Below are 20270 nucleotides of genomic sequence, written 5' to 3' on the forward strand. Positions count from 1 at the left end.
CAAATTGGCATCATTTCCCAATACCCAATATGTTTGGTCAAACTGAGAAAGGAAGAAACAGTTCATAAATTCTCAGTGGTTTTAGTTACCTGATATTCCCATTCTAGATGTCCTCCCTTCTTATTAAAGGCCATAACCTTCCAATCCGCAACAGAGACTTTTATCACTGTGTCCACTATGGCAGCTTCCTGTTCTTCCACATCTGAGATAATTTCAGACTCTTTGTTCTGACTGGGTTTTACAGTGCTTTCAATAAATCCGGCTCTAGTTTCCATGTCTGGAATATACCGAAGTTCAAAGTGGCCAACACTGAAATTCCACCTTAAATTTACAAATGCATGTTTTAGAAATTTACACTTGAAAAGAGGGGGCCAAATAAATAACTTTTCTAGAGGGAAATAGCAAACATTAAGATTTGGTGATAAGAAAAAGAACTCAACATAATCTTCAGGAAAGAAGCCCGGCTAATTTATGCCACAAGAGGGCATAACTTTGTCCTGACCCTTTAGAACCAGGGTTTTGGAAAGTTGTGAGCTGACATCAGCTATGGGACAGATTTTCTCTCAAAAATTAACAAATGTTCACAATTCCAAATCAGGATGATTTTTTTAAAAAACACATCAAAGTCATATTAAAATGAGATAGCATGCAGTTGGACTTACTTCTTAATTCAAGTCTGGGCACATTTCATTCAAGTGCAGAGAAATTAGTATCTCCCAATAAACCAATGTAAAAGGCAAGATGAATACATCAATTTTAAATTTATGTGAAAACACATCCTGAAAGGCAATGTGACTGAGTATACCCTGAAGGTCACACACCTTACCTCCAATCTCTATTGACTGAGAGCTGAGTTTCGATGTCCTTATCCATAAAGTGATAATAATAATATTCCCTCTATATTTAATTTACAGAAAAATCAATTAACTATTAACAGTATAATATCTTGTCACTTACAAATAAAATGGCATTAAAATTACATCTACTAAAAATTACATCTACTTAAGGAACATGGGTCTTAGACCTCAGACCACAGGCTCTTCCTTTATAGTGACTCAAAATTCTAATTAATTTGAACATCTGTTCCTATTGTGGCTGAGCAACCGGCAAGCACTCAAACACTTAAAAAATAAATAAAAAAGCAAAATCCTATCAAGAATACAAAAGGTTAGGTTGCCAGCAGATACAAAATGTTACTCACAGTCCAGTGAATGTAACAAAATAAAATTTAAAAAAATGCATTCTTAACTGAGTTAGAGAAAACAATTTTTAGGAAAGGAAAATGAATTATACTGCATCATATATAACTAAATTTGAAAGTCTGGATTAGCCCTAGTTGGTTTGGTTCAGTGGATATAGCGTCGGCCTGCGGATCAAAGGGTCCCAGGTTCGATTCCTATCAAGGGCATGTACCTTGGTTACAGGCTCCTCCCCAACCAGAGCCCTGGTAAGGGCTAGTGCAGGAGGCAACCAATTGATGTCTCACATCGATGTTTCTCTCTGTCTTTCCCTCTCTCTTCCACACTCCCTAAAAATCAATGAGAAAATATCCTCAGATGAAGATAAACAACAACAACAACAAAAAATGAAAATCTGGTTTACTTTCCAAAGATAAAGATAGGATCGAAAATTCTTATTACTACAAAGGCAATTTAACATTTAAATATTAGGTTTTTAGGCCTAACTGGTTTGGCTCAGGGGATAGAGTGACAGCCTGCGGACTGAAGGGTCCCAGGTTCGATTCCGGTCAAGGGCACATGCCCAGGTTGTGGGCTCAATCCCCAGTGGGGGGTGTGCAGGAGGCAGCTGATTAATGATTCTCATCATGGATGTTTCTATCTTTCTCTCCCTCTCCCTGCCTCTCTGAAATCAATAAAAAATATTTAAAAATAAATAAAAATAAATGTTAGGTTTTTAAAAATCACACATGTATGTAATTTAAGAACAGCATAACTTATCCAACCATCTTATTTTTAATCACATATTTAAAAGTAAAAATTATTTAAGAATTCATTATTTGAAGGAAAAAAAAAGAAATTTGACCAAATAAATTACATCTTCATACTTTAAGAAGAAAATAGACTAAAATATTATTTTAAAATCAGGGTAATCAGAAAAACTATGAAACTACTACATAACAGAGAGAACTCAGAGTCAAAACAGTCCAAGCTGAAATAAAGCACATTAACTTACTCTTGAGAGATTTTTGCATTAAAAAAATGTTGATCAGTAAGCTTACTCTGAAAAATATCATTAACCTACGACTAAACTCATATATCATCATTGTATGAGACTCCTTCTAGTTACCATATCCTGAGCATATGGAGAGAAGCCCAGTACAGAATTTGTTAATAATCATGAGGCCATTTTTAATTTAGGGCTTACATTTTTCTTGAAAGAATAGTATACTTCTAGGGAAACAAAAGAGTTCAGAAAATCTGCAAAGAAAAATCTGAATAGTTTTAGTCTTGGTGTGGTTCTAAATACTACTAGCAGCAACATGATCTGAATACACACTTCTCATTGCCGCTGCGAGGCCCAACAGCTCTAACAGTTTTCTGGGTGCGTTGCAGAAGCAGGATGTCTTCTTGTTCCATCTCATCATTATCCCATCGGCGACAACCCAACGCTGAACAGATGTACCTCACCTGAAAAAACATATAAAATTAGTTTAGCCCTAGCTGGTTTTGCTCAGGCGATAGAGCGTCAGCCCATAGATTGGAGAGTCCCGGGTTTGATTCCACTAAAGGGCACATGCCCAGGTTGTGAGCTCAATCCCCATCCCCAGCGAGGGGCGTGCAGGACGCAGCCAATCAATGATTCTCTCTCATCATTGATGTTTATATATCTCTCTCCCTCTCCCTTCCTCTCTGAAATCAATAAAAATATATTTTTAAAAATTAGTTTTTAAAAATACAAGTTACAGGAGGCCAGGGCAATTAAAAGAATCTATAATTTTTTTTTTTAAAAGAAAAGTATGGAAGAAGCACCCAACTATTAAGAAGCATCTTAGATTACCAACTCCTAAAATTAGTTATTTAGAACCATAAAAGCAGCAATGAATATTCCAGGGAATGATTTTAAGGACTTAGATAATTTTAGTCTTACTTTGAGCATTCCATGGAATATACAAAAAGAAATGGGTAACCAGCTTTGATATCTTAACAAGATCAATACAATTTCAGATGAATTAAAAAAAATCAACCTCAGAGTTTCCATATTACAGAAGTAGTTGGTTTTTAAAAATTTGAACCTCTTCTAATAGCTGCAGTATTTCTAAGTACTTCCTTCAAATCTTCATTAAAAGAAAAAGGAAAACTCTCAGTATGAACCAAACTAAAATCCTAGCAGAAAGAAGCATACCTACTAGAATACCAGAATTTTGCAGAAGCACATCAAATCAGGGACCTGAGGATCTGGTTCATGGCAGTGTTTACAGAAAACACTGAAATACACAGAGGACTTGAGGCCTCCTCAATGCACTGCAGTATCAGGAGGTGGAGAAGTAGAAGCATCTGCAGCAAGTGCTATGGACCTAACACTTACACAGGGAATCACTCAAGTATGAAAAACTCAAGGGTCAAAAGATAATTTTCCTATTTTTCCTTGTTTTAGTCTTAAGTCTATATATAAGACAGTCATATAACAAGGTGTTAGGAATTAAAAAAAGATTTTACCTTTCTAAAAAATATGCTTTTAATTGGTTATTCCTAATAATGGATTTTAATGGCAAGATGCAATTTTATTAATTTTTTATTTTTTAAATATATATTTTTTTATTTCAGACAGGAAGGGAGAGGAACAGAGAGATAGAAACATCAATAATGAGAGAGAATCACTGATCGGCTGCCTCCTGCATGCCCCCTACTGGGAATCGAGCCCGCAACTGGGCATGTGCCCTTGGCCAGAATAGAACCCGGGACCCTTCAGTCCGTAGGCGGATGCTCTATCACTGAGTCAAACCCGCTAGGGCACAAGATGCAATTTTAGAAGCAGATTATGATCACATCATAAGAGCTAATAACGGACAAAGTCTAGGGCTTATCAGCACGACTGTCGCCAGACAGATCAAGTCAAATCTGACCTTGGAAGTTTCTGACCCTTTTAAAGTCTCAGTTTTCTCAACTTTAACATAAGTACAACTTTCTTCTTGGATCCTCTTATTATAGGATCAAACTACTAGTAGATAAAGAAATAAGCGGTATTTTTATTCTTATTAGGATTGTTATTAATCTTTGGAGGGTTCTTCATCTGTCCAAATGCAAACAAAAATATGTAACCCTTAGGAATAGTGTGAGGATTCAAAATAATGTGCAATAAATGCACCACCACAGAGAAGAACCTGTTGTCTTGCTCCTGCTGTCCTGGCTCTGCTATTCATTCTGTTATCTTGGATAAATCTAGTTTCTCTTAATAATATTTCCCTGTTCTACTTTATAGTTCTTTTATTACACCAAATGATATCCTTGGGGGAAATTTTAATAAACCTCAACCAGTAATAGTATAGTTTAAGAAATTACTTCTATTACTATTTATTCTGATTTCTCCCCAAATAAATTCAGTATTTTCACTCACCTTTCCACTATATGCACTGAGTCCATATGTAGTGAGAGACTTTCCTCCAACCAAAACAACATCATCTCCAAATTTGTAAGAAGATTCAAGAAGTGATTCAACTGTAAAAGGGACTGTTTCCATGCTCTCACGGTCTCGGTCCCACTGGAAGAGGTCTCCATCCAGGGAAGGAATGATCATCTTATTCCCAAAAACCTAAAATAAAAGCTACCTTTGAAAAGGACCTTTGCTGTAAGAGGAGTAACTATGAGCTGGAGGGCCTCCAGCTTCCTTCTCAGCAGCACAGGTCACCATTGTGCTGGTGGCATTTTGTATCATCATAGTAAAAACAGAAGCAATTAAAAAGAACTGCCACCTCTCCAGGGGCCTCCATGAAGTTCTCCAGTATGCTTTTTCTCAAATTGTTTGCCAGGAGTGTCCCATATGATATGTGAGTTACCAAAGAGAGTTCTGTGATCAAGTGAGTTCAAGAAGAGGTTACTACAGGGGTTCTTATAGTGATTAACATGCTAATGTAGATTTTTCTAGCGAGGGGACACTATATGCAGTACTTTCCAGGCCTATTTTATCCAGGCCAATTGCAGGCATAGGCTCAGATCCAAGAACACAAGTTGATTCATGCAGCAGGCCATCCTTTCTTGTACTTACTTTCTCAAGTCAGCTGTGTGCTAGAAGCCTAGAAACCAACTGGTAACTTACTGATTTTATGTTCTCAGTTATCCTTCCTCCTTAACAATGTTTACTTAGGGCCTACTATGTGCCAGATACTATTCTATTGCTTAGGACAGACCAATGAGCAAAATAAATAATAATAAAATAAAAACAATTTCTGCCATTCTAGAGCTCAAACTCTAGTGTCTGCAGACAAAGTGATGAATAATTACAGGGTAAGTTAGGTGATAAATGTCAGAGGGAAAAAAAATAGAACAAGATAAAGGGGACTGGAAAATGTGCATGTGGTAGGGGAAGAGCCAGTCAGTGAGGAGTTAAGGGTAGACCCTGCTGAGAATGCAATATTTGAGCAAAACCTAAACCTGAAAGTTAACCATGCTTACTTCTTATAAGTACCGTGCGCTAACCGACTGCGCCACTGGAGCAACCATGCTTACTTCTGAGGAACACCTTTTACCAAGAAGGATTTAAGGTGCAAGTGCACTCATCATAAGGAAAGCGAACTGTATTTAACGTATTGCTGTACTATAAACTGAGACACCATTACCTCCTCAAAAAGTGCTTATTGTACGTCTAAGAAATATTTACCAGGTATGCTAATGATCTTACATTTGTTTATAAAATGGCGTAAAAATAATGCACTCAAATCTAGTGCCCAGATTTTGTTATTTAATTCCAGTCCCCACCAAAGGAAACAGGCTTCCCAAACAAGGCTTCCCAGGACTGGCAGGTTAGGTACAAGATCAGACCTCAACATCGGATTAGTCTAGAAAGAACAGATGTAATTTTTTAACTAAAAAAAAAACAACAAAAACGATGGGAACATGCCACCAACAACATTTGGATGAGTTTAAGTACCAAAATAATTAAGTACTGAATTATAAATCATTAGGGAAAAAAAGGAATTCACAAGTCATACTGATAATAAATAGATAAAATAAATAATATCTGGAGGAAAGGGAAGACTCTTATTACAATAAAATGCCAAGTTTCTACTGGTAAATATGAAGGGAGGGGTGCAGTTGTAAAAATTAGCATTTTGTATCATCATAGTAAAGACTGAATTAGGTCAAAAATCAGCAATGGTGTTAAATCTAGGTGAAAATTTTGATGAGAAGCAGGATATTTGAATGGTCTTAAAGTATTCCCCACACACTACTTATTATTTACAAGAATTTCAAAAACAATAATTATATAGGGAAAAGTTCAGACAATACCTTGACTAGTGACCAAAATTAATAACATCCCTGAATGATAAACTGATGCCCTAAGGGAGGACATATCACCTATGCAGAATCCTCACCAAGTATGCACAAACTGCATCTGAGCACAAGAAACACCAGACAAGCACAGAAGGAGGAAATTTCATTTCTTAAATAAAAGGGCAGAGAGACTGTATTCTTAAAAAATGTCAACATCATAAAGGACAAAGTCTGGATGACAAGATGTACTGAGATGGAGGATGCTACAATAGACATTATTAAGTCAACTGATTAAACTGGAATATGAATGGCAGATTAAAATATCAATATAAATTTATGAAGTTGATAACTGTACTGTGATTATGTAAGAGAATGTCTCTATTAGGAAGTATTTAATGGTACAGGGCCATGATGAAGATTTAATATATCTTCAAATGTTTCACGAAAAAAGTGTGTATGAGGGATGAGGGGAAGGGAAAGAGAGAGGCACTCAGATGATAAAGCAAGCAGGAGGTTTGGGCAGGTAAATTTGGGTGTATAAGGGTTGGGGAGAGATCATTTTTATTTGGGCAAGTTTTTGTAGTTTGAAATTATCCTATCTAATAAAGAGGGATATGCAAATTGACCAACACATCGTAACAAGATGGCTGCACCCACAGTGGAGGCAGGGATCCTGTAACACAGATGGATGCGCCCACAGCGGAGGCCGAGTTCCCGTAACGAGCCTTAATGAGCAATCAGTAGGGACCTGAGGCTGTGTGGTGTTGGGCTGGGGCAGGGGACCTGAGGCTGCGCCCCCGGCCTGGTGGGGCTTGACAGGGGACCTCAGGCCACGCCCACGCCCCGGTGCCGGGCTGAGGGACCTCAGGCCATGCCCCTCATCCCAGTGCCGGGCCAGAGGGCCCGAGGCCGCGTCCCCCGCCCTGGCGCCAGGCCAGGGGACCTGAGGCCGTGCCCCCCACCATGCGGGGCTTGACGGGGGACCTCAGGCTGCGCGCCCTGCCCACGGGGCTTGACAGGGGACCTCAAGGCATGCCCCCCACCCCGGTGCCGGGCCGGGGGACCTGAGGCTGCGCCCCCCCACCTGGTGGGGCTTGACAGGGGACCTCAGACCACGCCCCCTGGCCCAGGCCAGGGGACCTCAAGGCACACCCCCCACCCCAGCGCCAGGCCAGGCCACCTGAGGTTGCGCCCCCCACCCGGCGGGGTTTGACGGAGTTGGGACCGGCCAGGTCTGGATCTAGTCCAAAGCGGGTGGGGCCAGCCAGGTCTCGCATGATTTCAAGGCGCACATGGGTGGGCGGGGACTTGACTCTGGTTCCAGACTCTGACAGGAAGAAGATTTTCATATACATTTTACTAATTTTCTTTCATCTTTGACACTTCTATTATAGAGAAAGGGCAAATAGCAATATTAAAATATTTCCTCTAATTAATTCCCTTTTAATATGCACGAATTTCGTGCACCAGGTCACTAGTATCCAAATAAAAGGTTAAAAAGAAAGACACTCAGAAGCCTTGCAAGAGCTCTGTAATTAAAGCCAGAAGGCTGTGCCACTGAATCAAAGTTCATCATAACGCTGGCTATTTACAGGTCTACAGTTATTACTTATTTACCTATTTATATTTACTTATTCTATTTCTTGATAACAAGATAACAGATTTTATTTTCAAAATATTGCAAGTTTTCTTTTTATCTTTTGTAGAATGTTCAACTTGAAGTTGCCACTAAGAACAGATATGGGGGAAGGAAGGGGTGGGCAGAGATTAACTAAAGAATTTCTATGCATACTAGAGGTCCAGTGCACGAATTTGTGCACAAGTGTGGTCCAGCCTGCCTGCCCCAATTGGGCCGATCAGGCCAGGCTGGCCAGGGGGAGGGGCTGTGGGCGAGTGGCCGGCCAGCCCCACCCCCAGGTCAAACTCCCAGTCAAGGGGACAATTTGCATATTAGCCTTTTATTATATAGGCTATGCATAACCTATGGACACAGACAATAGTGCAGTGAAGGCCTGTGAGGGGGAGGAGTAGAGGGGGTCAATGTGAGGGGGAAAAAAAGGGACATCTGTAATACTTTCAACAATAAAGAAAAATTTCTAAAAAAACAAAACAAAAACCAAACAACAGATATAGATCAAAGTACACATACTCTATTGTGGAAGAAAGGGGGCCACATGCTAACCTGACAAGCTCGGGGCCTGTGTGGTGGTTTGCAAACTCAGAGACCTAAAGTAACCACAAAGGATGGTCTGAAGTGAACTAAAAAGCAGTTTATGGTGGGTAATCATGTCCTTGGCTGGTATCTTCCCTGACAAAGGTCAATATTTACTTTAACTGAACCTGTCTATTGTCATTTTCATCTACAATAATTTATTGTTGGAATGTCAAAGTAATTTTTCTTTTTCTAGACCTCTCAAAGCACAGATACGGCTCTGCAGAGACTGCAAATCCCCTCATTCTTACTGAGTTCATTGTTGACTGTTAACTATCCTGTGGCCACCTAAGTAAAAGATGTACTGTCTATCATTTTACTTTTTATCCAATCCCAGAGGTTTCCCCACTTTGCCTTCTCCCACCTCCCTAACCAATCACCAATGGATTTCAAGTAACCCACTTACATCTCCTCTTTTGTTTTTAATGTATAAAGTAAGTAAAAAACTGCCCTTCTCCAGAGCATTATCTCAATGTGTTGAGATTCTGCTTCCTAGCATTTGTCGACAATTTGGCTCAAATAAACTCACAAAAATACTTCGGAGGTTTGAATGTTTCTTACATTAACACTATGATAACAATCTGTAGTATTTAGCCAACATGACCTCCCATTTTGAGTTACATATGTTAGAAAATCAACTATTTATTGTTCTCTACCTTCCATATTATGTTAGGTATTCTATACTGTATTTAACCAGAACAGTAAATTCAAATTATGATAAAGTTAAAAGAATAGGCATTTCAGGTTGTCCAGCCCTGTGGACAGTAGTACTAGTCGAGTACAAACAGGAAAAGTAGGTGTGTATCTCTAAAAAAAAGAGGAGTGAATAGGTCTGTAGTACAAAGGTAACATTTGTTTGGACTTATTTCCTCTTCCATTAACCTCTTTTCCCCTAAAGCAGTAGCAGATTCTTAGGGAATACAATGGCTCTTAATTGCAAAATAAAACAAAACTATCAAGCTAATAATATGGGTTAAAATTCATTATTGCTTTAAGAATGACCTATATACCTCCTAGTATAAAAAAAAACAAACTTATCTACAATTAAAAATATGGTTTAAACAACCAAGATTTTTAAATATATATATTTTTATTTATTTCAGAGAGGAAGGGAGAGGGAGAGATAGAAACATCAACAATGAGAGAGAATTATTTATTGGCTGCCTCCTGCACACCCCACACTGGGGATTAAGCCTACAACCCGGGCATGTGCCCTGACTGGGAATCTAACCATGACCTCCTGGTTCATAGGTTGACACTCAACCACGGAGCCATGCCAGTCAAGCAACAACCAAATTTTTTATATGATAAGCCATATTGTGAAAAATTGGCTTATTTGAAAAGTTAAATCAATGAGAAAAGTAGAAAACCCAAATCAACAACAGAAAAGCATTATGATTCAATGCTGATTCATCATGTATTTCTGGGTTATGATTTTAAAAGTTCACCCTTAGAGCCCCGCTCTTCACTAATTGGCAGCTTATAAGTTATACACACGTATGCTAACCTTTGAACCACTCTTTGTGAATTATGCAGACTACATATGTGAAAGCAGATGGTGCTTTTCCTTGAGAGCCACAGGAAGCAGTACATGCATTCAGTTCAGGTGGAGAGATGACATCAACCCTCACAAGAGCATTACCTCACTCTGCAGCATAGGAATGAGTCACCCAGATAGTCAGCAGCAAATCTCTTGGTGGAACAAAATGTAGGTTACCCTGATGCATGTTCATATTCCACAGACTGTTCCCTGTAAGCAGCTATTTGCTCTGATTTGCTGCTCTGCATCTCAAACTAATTGTGCAACTTGCTTCCCCCTTCAGTCATTTTATAAACATAAATTCTTGTTTTCTGTGTGTTTTCCCCCATTTTCTTTTTCTGTTCATAATTTTAAAGTAAGAGGTTTGTCAGATTGGCTAGCAAACTAGTACCAAAGGTCCGACAAGGTCTTCATGCAATCACAAATCAACTTGGTAAAGAAACTCAATTTGTTTCTGAACAAGATCTACATGGCACAATGAATATCGGTGGCACATGTAACCAGGGACTGCTATTTGAAATCAGAATGTGAAAATAACTCTTATTTTCAAGTGGCAGAAGGAACTTCAACTGAGAAAATGTAGAAAGTACTACTACTAAAATGAACATAACCAGCAATTAAAACAAAAATTCCTTTAACCATGCAACCCACCACCTCCCGCCCACATACCATCCATACATACATTTTTCAAGGTATATGCAACTTCATGTTAACTTATATAAAAAATTTTAACATATAAAATACAAAATACATATTTTATTTATTTATTTTCCTTACCCGAGGACATTTTTTCATTGATTTTTAGAGAGAGGAGAAGGGAGGGAGAGAGAGAGACTCAGAGAAACATCGATTGGCTGCCTCTGGTACGCACCAGGACTGGTACCGGGAATGAAACGCATGACCTTTGGTGTATGGGACTACATTCCTACCAGCTGAGTCACACCAGACAAGGCATAATAAATATTTTAATGAAAATAACAATATAATAAACCCCTATGTATCTATCACACAGTTTCAACAATTATCAACATTCCATATACTTGTTTACTAGATTATTTTATTTAAAGTTACAGACGTAATGTTATTTCTCCTATAAGTACTTCATTGCTGAGAAATAACTATCATACCAACATTACATATAATAGAATTAGCATTCATTTTTTTCCCCTTAAGAGCACTTTCCACTCCCTTTTTTGTGCACTGATTTACTTGAGAAAAGATATTTAGTCCTCCTCTAGAATGTCCCACAGTCTAGATTTTGAACTGGTTCCTTTATCCCAGTATTTGCTGAAAAGTGAGATCTGCCCTGGAGCTTTGATCTGATGCAGTTTCAATTTTTTTTGACAAGACTACTTCATACATGGTGCTATGAACTTCCTACTATATTAGAGGTCAGCAAACTATAGCTCATGGACCAAAACCAACTGTGTGTTTTGGTAAATAAAGTTTCATTGCCACACAGTCTATGTCTATGACTGCTTTCCCACTACACCTACAGAGATCATGTGGCCCACAAAGCCCAAGATGTTTACTATCTAGCCCTTTATAGAAAAGTTTGCCAACCCCTGTGTTAGGTCCTATTTGTTACTGTTAATCAATGGATTCAGAGGAGTCAGTCTGCTCCCTGTTTTAAAGTGTCCCATCAACTTTTTACCATTTTAGTATCAATTGATGATTACTAGTTCAATAAAGGGGATAAAGTAATGACTTCTAATTCTATCATTCTTTCTACATTTATTAGCTAGAATTTTTCTATAAAGAACTTCCCCTCATTCACTTTGGAAGCTGGATTTGCATTTTCTCAAGTAGTGACTCAGCATTCTCAAATCCAAAAAGTTGTATCCAGTGTATTCCCTAACCAAGAAGGAGGGAAAAGGAATGCACTATCCTGGTGGTTATAAAAGCCAAATCCCAAGTATAAACCAAGAAGCAGTAAGAGTTAAAAGGCTTTGCAAATCAAGGTGGTGAGGCAACAGCAGGCATCCAACACATGAAATGGAGACATGTCCACAGCGAGATGATCACCCCACAGCCCCCTCCTCCCACCCCATTCCTGGATCCCCTCCCCGACTCCACCAGCCACTATGTAACCTTGAAATAAAACTAACATTTTACCGTTTTACAAAATTCTTCACATTAATTTACTGTACTTGATCCTCAAAATCAGTCTCCACAACTTTTTTAAAAGGTTGTCTTTTGGTCCCCAAATTACTGATTAATGCTTCTGCCACTCTGGCGATATGTTGGCCTGCTGCTTTTCCCCACTCCTTTTCCTGCTCCCCCAACACCTCCACCGTCAAAGCAGCCCTAGCTGGTTTGGTTCAGTGGAATGAGTGTCGACCTGCGGACTGAAGGGTCCAGGGTTCAATTCCAATCACGTGCCCAGGTTTCAGGCTTGATCCCCAGTGGGAGGCCTGCAGGAGGTAGCCAATCAATGACTCTCTCATCATTGACTAGAAGCCCGGTGCACGAAATTCGTGCATGGGGGGGAGGTGTCCCTCAGCCCAGCCTGTACCCTCTTCAATCTGGGACTCCTCGAGGGATGTCCGACTGCCCGTTTAGGCCAGATTTGGGCCTAAACGGGCAGTCGGACATCCCTCTCACAATCCAGGACTGCTGGCTCCCAACTGCTCGCCTGCCTGCCTTCCTGATTGCCCCTAACCACTTCTGCCTGCCAGCCTGATCACCCTCTAACCACTCCGTTGCCAGCCTGATTGATGCCTAACTGCTCCCCTGCCAGCCTGTTTGCCCCCAACTTCCCTCCTCTACGGGCCTGGTCACCCCTAACTGCCCTCCCCTGCAGGGTTGGTCACCTCCAACTGCCCTCCCTTGCAGGCCGGGTGCCACCCAACTGCCCTCCCCTGCTGGCCATCTTGTGGTGGCCATCTTGTGTACACATAGGGGCAGGTTCTTTGACCACATGGGGACAGCCATCTTGTGTGTTGGAGTGATGGTCAATCTGCATATTACTCTTTTATTGGATAGGATAGAGGCCTGGTGCCCGGGTGGGGGCCGGCTGGTTTGCCATGAAGGGTGTCCCAGATCAGGGTGGGGTTCCCTTGGGGTGTGGGGGGGCCTGAGCGAGGGGCCTGTGGTGGTTTGCAGGCCAGCCACGCCCCCTGGCGACCCAAGCGGAGGCCCTGGTATCTGGGATTTATTTACCTTCTAGAATTGAAACTTTGTAGCCTGTAGCGGAGCCAAGCCTCCTGCTTGCTCTGTGGCAGCAGCCATTTCTGTTGGGGACTTATGTATCTTCTATAATTGAAACTTTGTAGCCTTAAGTGGAGGCCTGGGCAGGCCTGGGTGTGCAGAAAGCTTTGCTTCCTCCATTGCCTGGGAAACCCAAGCCTTCCTCCTGCTCTCTGTGGCTGTAGCCATCTTGGTTGGGTTTATTTGCATACTCGCTCTGATTGGCTGGTGGGCGTGGCTTGTGGGCATGGTGGAGTGATGGTTAATTTGCATATTACTCTTTTAGGCTAGACTAGAGGCCCGGTGCATGTAAATGCATGCACTGCAGCGGGGGGTTCCTCAGCCCAGCCTGCCCCCTCTCACAGTCCAGGAGCCCTCTCATAGTCAGGGATGGGAGGTGACCCAGCGATCAGGGAAAGGTAACGTCCCATCACACCTCTGCTGCTGCCACTGCTGTCAGCGCAAGCCTCGGCCGGCCCTGGTTACCTGAGCCTCGGGCAGCCCTGGGTGGCTGGGCAGCCGCCATCCGAGGCTTGCCTGCGCCTTGGGCCAGCCCTGGGCAGCTAGAGGGCTGAGGGGACTGGGGGACTCTAGAGACTGGCGTGTGGCAAGGCCAGGCCCACCTGGTGGCAGGCCCGGCCTTGCCGCATGCCTGACGCCCCAGCGGGGCTGAGGAGACTGGGCACTGCCATCTTGTGGCTGTGGGCGCCACCATCTTTGAGGGTGGGACAGTCAATGAGCATATTCCCTCCTTATTGGCTATGGGCACCGCCATCTTTGCGACAGAGTGAGGGTCAATTCGCATATTCCCTCTTTATTAGATAGGCTGTTCTGCCTTTATCATAAAAATAAGCAACATGAAGGAAAATTAACGGGCATATTTTTTTATATTTCAGTTCTTCAAAAATGATGCACAATGTATACAACATAAAATGGTAACTTATTTTTTTTAATTTAATAAATCTTTATTGTTCAGATTATTACAATTGTTCCTCTTTTTTCCCCCGATAGCTCCCCTCCACGAGGTTCCTATCCCACCCTCTGTCCTTACCCCCCACACTGTCCTCATCCATAGGTGTACGCTTTTTGTTCAGTCTCTTCCTGCACCCCCCACTCCCCTTTTCCCCCCAAGAATTGTCAGTCCACTCCCTTTCTATGCCTCTGATTCTATTATATTCACCAGTTAACCTTTTGCAATCAGATGTCGAGTGTGACTCGACACAGTTAGCATTAGAATAAAGGAATCGAGAAAAAAGCAAGCGAGTGCAAAGGGTAAATACTATTCATCAGATTTTTTATTCACTTGGTTTTTAGATTCACTTGTTGATAGATACATATTTGTTGTTCATAATTTTTATCTTTATCTTCTTCTTCCTCTTCTTAAAGAATACCTTTCAGCATTTCACATAATTCTGGTTTAGCGGTGATAAACTCCTTTAGCTTTTTTTTTTTTTTATCTGTGAAGCTCTTTATCTGACCTTCAATTCTGAATGATAGCTTTGCTGGGTAGAGTACCCTTGGTTGTAGTTTCTTGCTGTTCATCACTTTGAATATTTCTTGCCATTCCCGTCTGGCCTTTATAGTTTCTGTTAAGAAATCAGCTGACAGTCGTATGGGTGCTCCCTTGTAGGTAACTAACTGTTTTTCTCTTGCTGCTTTTAATATTCTCTCTTTGTCTTTTGCTCTTGGCATTTTAATTATGATGTGTCTTGGTGCGGTCCTTTTTGGATTCCTTTTGATTGGGGTTCTGTGTGCTTCCTGGACTTGTAAGTCTATTTCTTTCACCAGGTGGGGGAAGTTTTCAGTCATTATTTCTTCAAATAGGTTTTCAGTATCTTGCTCTCTCTCTTCTTCTGGCACCCCCATAATTCTGATGTTGGTACGCTTGAAGTTGTTCCAGAGGCTTCTTACATTATCTTCAACTTTTTGGATTCTTTTTTCTTTTTGCTTTTCCGGAGGAGTGTTTTTTGCTTCTTGGTATTCCAAATCTTTGACTTGATTCTTGCAATCCTCTGGTCTGCTTTTAGGTCTCTGTATAATATTTTTTATTTCAGTCAGTGTATGCTTAATTTCTAGTTGATTCTTTTTCATATCCTCGAGGGTCTCGTTAAATTTATCAGCCTTTTCTAGGAAATTCTTGAAAAACCTTATAACCGTGGTTTTGAACTCTATATCCAGTCTTTTGCTTTCCTCCATTTCCTTCATTTGTGGCCTGCCTCTTTGTCTCCACATTTTAGCATCTTCCCTGAGTTGATGGAGTTGCTTTGTGTGCTAGGTGTCCTAGCAGGGCCCAGCTCAGCCTCCCCAGTTACCTGAGGTGGACACTCTTGGTGCAGCCCTTTGTGGGCTGTGTGTGCAGTCTTGTAGTTAAGCCTTGATTGTTGTTGGTATCACTGGGGGGAGTTGACCTCCAGGCCAATTGGCTGTGAGGATCAGCAGTGTCCTGCTGGGCGGGCTTCTATGCTCAGCTTGGATGGGGCGGAGTCTCAGGGTGGAGCAAACAGCCTTGGTTTCCCGTCAGCCCCGCCCTACAAGGGCCCTGTGTCTCCGTGTCCCACAGCAATGGCTGCACGCACCTCTGAGAGAAGGCTGCTCTAGATTTTCACCCACTGCCAGACAGTCGAGTTTCTCCCCGAATGAGTCTGGTACCCAAAGTTTCACCCGGAGCTGGATTTCAGTGCAGTCGGGAATTTTTGTTTTCCTCCCGAACGAGAAAGCTAGCCGCGCGTTTGCTGCCCGCCCTCTCCTCGCGCTGCAAGTAAGCCAGCCGCGTATTCAGCCGCCCGCCCTTTCTGCACGCACAGGTCTCCGCACCTCCACAGTTCCTCTGAGTCTGTGTCCTATTCTCTTTGCTTCTAGTTGTAGAATTTCCACTCAGCCAGCTTTCCGGTGGTTCTGGACGATGTCCGCTCTGTCTTCCAGTTGCAGTTTTAAAATTGTTGTGCGAGGCCACAGTATAGGTGTTTACCTTATGCCGCCATCTTGGTTTCCTCAGTAACTTATAATGAATCAAAATGAGAAACTGACCAGACTACTACATGCCAGAATTGACTATTTGTGCGTTTAAAAAACGTTCCAACATTATTGTGTTGAGAAAATACTTTTTTTATTTCCCTGAAAACATTTAAATTACCATGATGGGGAGAGTAAGGGAGGCTTAATTGCTAAAAGAACAGTGTTCCTGGGAAATCATACCTCAAAGACTAAGAAAGATGATCTAATGTAAGGGTTTATGAAAGCTTTTAGCAGATCTGAACATTAGCTGCAGAAGTCACCCTGTGTGATATGCATAAAAGGAAATGTAAATTTGAAATAGAAGTAAATGGAGAAGAAAAAAAACAAATCATTAAGTGATTTAGTATTTATTATCTTCAAAAATTGTTAATTCATGCCCAAGAGCAGTGAAATACCAAGTAAATAACTGTTTCATTCTTTCTTTCCTTAACCTAAACTTAACCTACAAAACAAAATCCCCAAGGAAAATTACCAGACTAATTTCTTAAGCATATTTTTCATATTCAGATTTTAGAAACTATCTCTGCCTTTACTTAGACTAATACACATTCATGAAATACAAAAACAATGTGCATGAGAAGTCAATTTCTTAAAAAATTAGGTCAAATCAATTTTTCACTTGGTTATAGCTTGAATAAATTGGTTTGGTTCACAGCACTGCTTTCAGCCATGCTAAGGGATTAATAAAATAAAATTGAATCAAAGCAATACTTCATTCCTATAATTAAAAGAAAAGCAATTAACTGAAGCAATTATTTAAATACTAGAGGCCCAGTGCACGAAATCTGTGCACTGGGTGGCGGGGTGGGGGCGGGGGTTCCCTCAGCCCAGCCTGCCCCCTCTCACAGTCCAGGAACCCTCAGAGGATGTCCTACTGACAGGAGGCAACCAGGCTGATCAGGGGAAGGCGCCACCCCCCATCACCCCGCTGCTGCTGCCAATGCCGACCACTGCAGTTGCCAAGGTATTTTCATCAACACGGACTCCAATCCCTTCACCACGAAAAAATGACAACTTTCTTTAGGCATTTTCAAGAGTCTCTTTCATAGGATATGATATTTCTTTCTTTCTTTTTTTTAATCCTCACATGAAGATATTTTCCCATTGATTTTTAAAGAGCGTGGAAGAGAGAGGGAAAGACAGAGAGGCACACTTCGATTGGTTGCCTCCTGCATGAGCCCTGACCTGGGCCCCGGCCTGGGAGGAGCCTGCAACCTAGGTACATGCCCTTGATCAGAATCGAACCCGGCCCCCCTGCGGGTTTGTGTCTCCACTCCGGGCCCCCTGTGGGTTGTTCTCTCCGGCTCCAGGGCTGGGCACGGGCTGCCCTGTCTGTTGTTCTCTCAGGCTCTGGGCCTGCGCCACACCCCTCCTCCTGAGCTGGTCGTGACCCATACGGTGCCCTGGCCTAATCTGCATATTACCTCTTTATATATCTAGATTATATATATATATATATATATATATAGATGGGCTTGCTACATGATTGACAGTGACTTGTCACAATATACCACCACATCCATAACACAGCCAGGCTGAATATATGCTAGTTAATATACAAATAAAAACTGTAAAATGACCTGGCATTTTTCAGTATAAGTTTGAGAATCATTCCTTTTTTAAAGATTTTTTTATTGATTTTTACAGAGAGAGAAAGGGAGAGGGACAGAGAGAAACACTAATATGAGAGCGGAAGATCAATCGGCTGTCTCCTGCACACCCCCTCCTGGAGATTGAGCCCGCAAACAGGCATGTGTGCTAACTGGAAATCAAACCAGTAATCTTTCGGTGCATGAGGAGATGTCTATCCAACTGAGCCATACTGGCCAGAGAATAAGTTTAAGAATCTTTAAAAACTTCTTTTAATAAAGTAATACTCAAAAGGGTTTACTAATTGACTTTTTTGTGAACCATGAATCAGTAACCATAAAAAGTGTATTCTTTCCAAAGGCTCCCCCACCCGGGAAGACCCTGCTTAATGAATGCAGTCTGAGTCAGTGGGCAGGCTGGAGAGCTCCAGCTTCATGGTTGTCTGTTTTGCAACTGTCTGAAACAGAACTGCAGTGTCCCTTGGGGAGGAACAAGTCTAAAATAAAACAAAACCCCAAACTCTAACTATAGACGTGTTTGTTCTTTTTAAGAGGGGGGAAGGAAAAAGAAAAAAAAAGACAGGCAATTTAACAGAAAACTGAAACAAAAAACAAATATATCTCTAAATCAGTGGTTCTCAACCTTTCTAATGCCGCAACCCTTTAATACAGTTCCTCATGTTGTGGTGACCCACAACCATAAAATTATTTTCGTTGCTACTTCATAACTGTAATTTTGCTACTGTTATGAATCGTAATGTAAATATCTGTGTTTTCCAATGGTCTTAGGCAACCCTACTAGCGGTTCTCAACCTGTGGGTCGCGACAGGGGGGCTTATATGCACATATGCATAACCCATGGACACGAACAATAGATGTGGTGAAGGCTTGGGGCATGGACCAGTGTGGGGTGGAGGGGGTCAAGGGGGGAAAAATGGAGACATCTGTAATACAACAATAAAGATAAATTTTTAAAAAGAGTAGAAGGGAAAGCAAAAATGTAGTGCAATTAGAATGTGTTTCAACTTAAATGACTATCAGCTAAAAATAGACTGCTACAGAAATAGATGGATATATATGGACCTCATGGTAACCATAAACTAAGCACATTTTAAAAAAATACACAAAAAAATAAAAAGAAAGAAACCCAATAGATTTTAGTAAATGTACTGCTGAAGCAAGCACAAGAAACTCAATCAAAACACTAAAGAAAGCCAGTAAATCAACAGGAAAGTGATCAAGTGAAGAAGAAATAACAGAGAACAATAACAAAAACAACCCAAAAAACAATAAAATGGCAATAAACACATACTTATCAATAATTACTTTAAATGTAAATGGACTAAATGCTCCAATCAAAAGATAGAGGGTGACAGAATTTATATTGTTAAGACAACCATACTACCCAAAGCAATCTACAGCTTCAACGTAATCCCCTCAAATACCATAACATTCTTCTCAGAACTGGACCATTCTCTTACACCGAGCATGTCAAACTCAAAGGCTAACACGGGCCAAATAAACAAGGTTTAAGTTTATGTGGGCCACAAAAAAACAAAAGCTTCAATTTTAATAAAAATGTAGGTTTATTTTGATAGAGACATGCTGAATACAAAGGGCTGAAATAAATGAGTAATCGTTAACATAAAATAATAGAACATTTTAATAAAAATTAATATTATTTTTTGAACATTATCTTACCAGACACTGAATAACTGCAAAAATTAATAAGCATAACACAAATAAACCTATTTTTCTTGTTCTCCGAAAGTGAAATATTTCCTATTGCGCACACCAAACAAGTCCGTACAAAACTAATGATGTGGCAATCGGCTGCTAAAATATTCGCTGCTAGGATTAGTGAAGAGAAATGGTGCGCCTTCGAGTAAGGAAAAAATGAATGCAGCAGGATTATGGTAATCAGTCATTAGCGAATGTTGTAGTTCTAATTATTAATAATTATGTGTAACAGGATATTGTAAAAATTAAGTTATGAAATTTTTATTAAAATATTTCTTACATACTGTTATATTGGCTGGGCCGCAAAAATATTCATTGTGGGCCACATGCAGCCCACAGGCTGCGAGTCTGACATGCTTGTCTTACACCATACACAAAAATAAACTCAAAATGGATTAAAGACTTAAATGTGAGTCCTAAAATCACAAAACTTCTAGAATAAAACATAGGTAATAAACTACTTAAAATCGGAGAAACAAAAGCAAGAGACAAATGGGACTTAATCAAACTAAAAAGCTTTCTGCAGAGCAAAGAAA

At 40.7% G+C, this 20270-nt stretch overlaps 1 protein-coding gene across 1 annotated transcript in view; it reads right to left on the bottom strand.

The window, feature by feature from the left end:
* Positions 1 to 20270, bottom strand: part of EIF2AK3 (eukaryotic translation initiation factor 2 alpha kinase 3) — a 99882-nt gene that overhangs the window by 61020 nt on the left and 18592 nt on the right. The window contains exons 3-5 of the mRNA XM_079776958.1: positions 4576 to 4770; positions 2518 to 2648; positions 90 to 321 (exon numbers count right to left, since the gene is read on the bottom strand). Coding sequence (XP_079633084.1) covers positions 90 to 321; positions 2518 to 2648; positions 4576 to 4770 — 558 coding nt within the window. The remainder of the gene's footprint in view (positions 1 to 89; positions 322 to 2517; positions 2649 to 4575; positions 4771 to 20270) is intronic.

The sequence above is a fragment of the Cnephaeus nilssonii genome (genome assembly GCF_951640355.1).
Source record: "Cnephaeus nilssonii genome assembly, chromosome: 7".
Taxonomy (NCBI): domain Eukaryota; kingdom Metazoa; phylum Chordata; class Mammalia; order Chiroptera; family Vespertilionidae; genus Cnephaeus; species Cnephaeus nilssonii.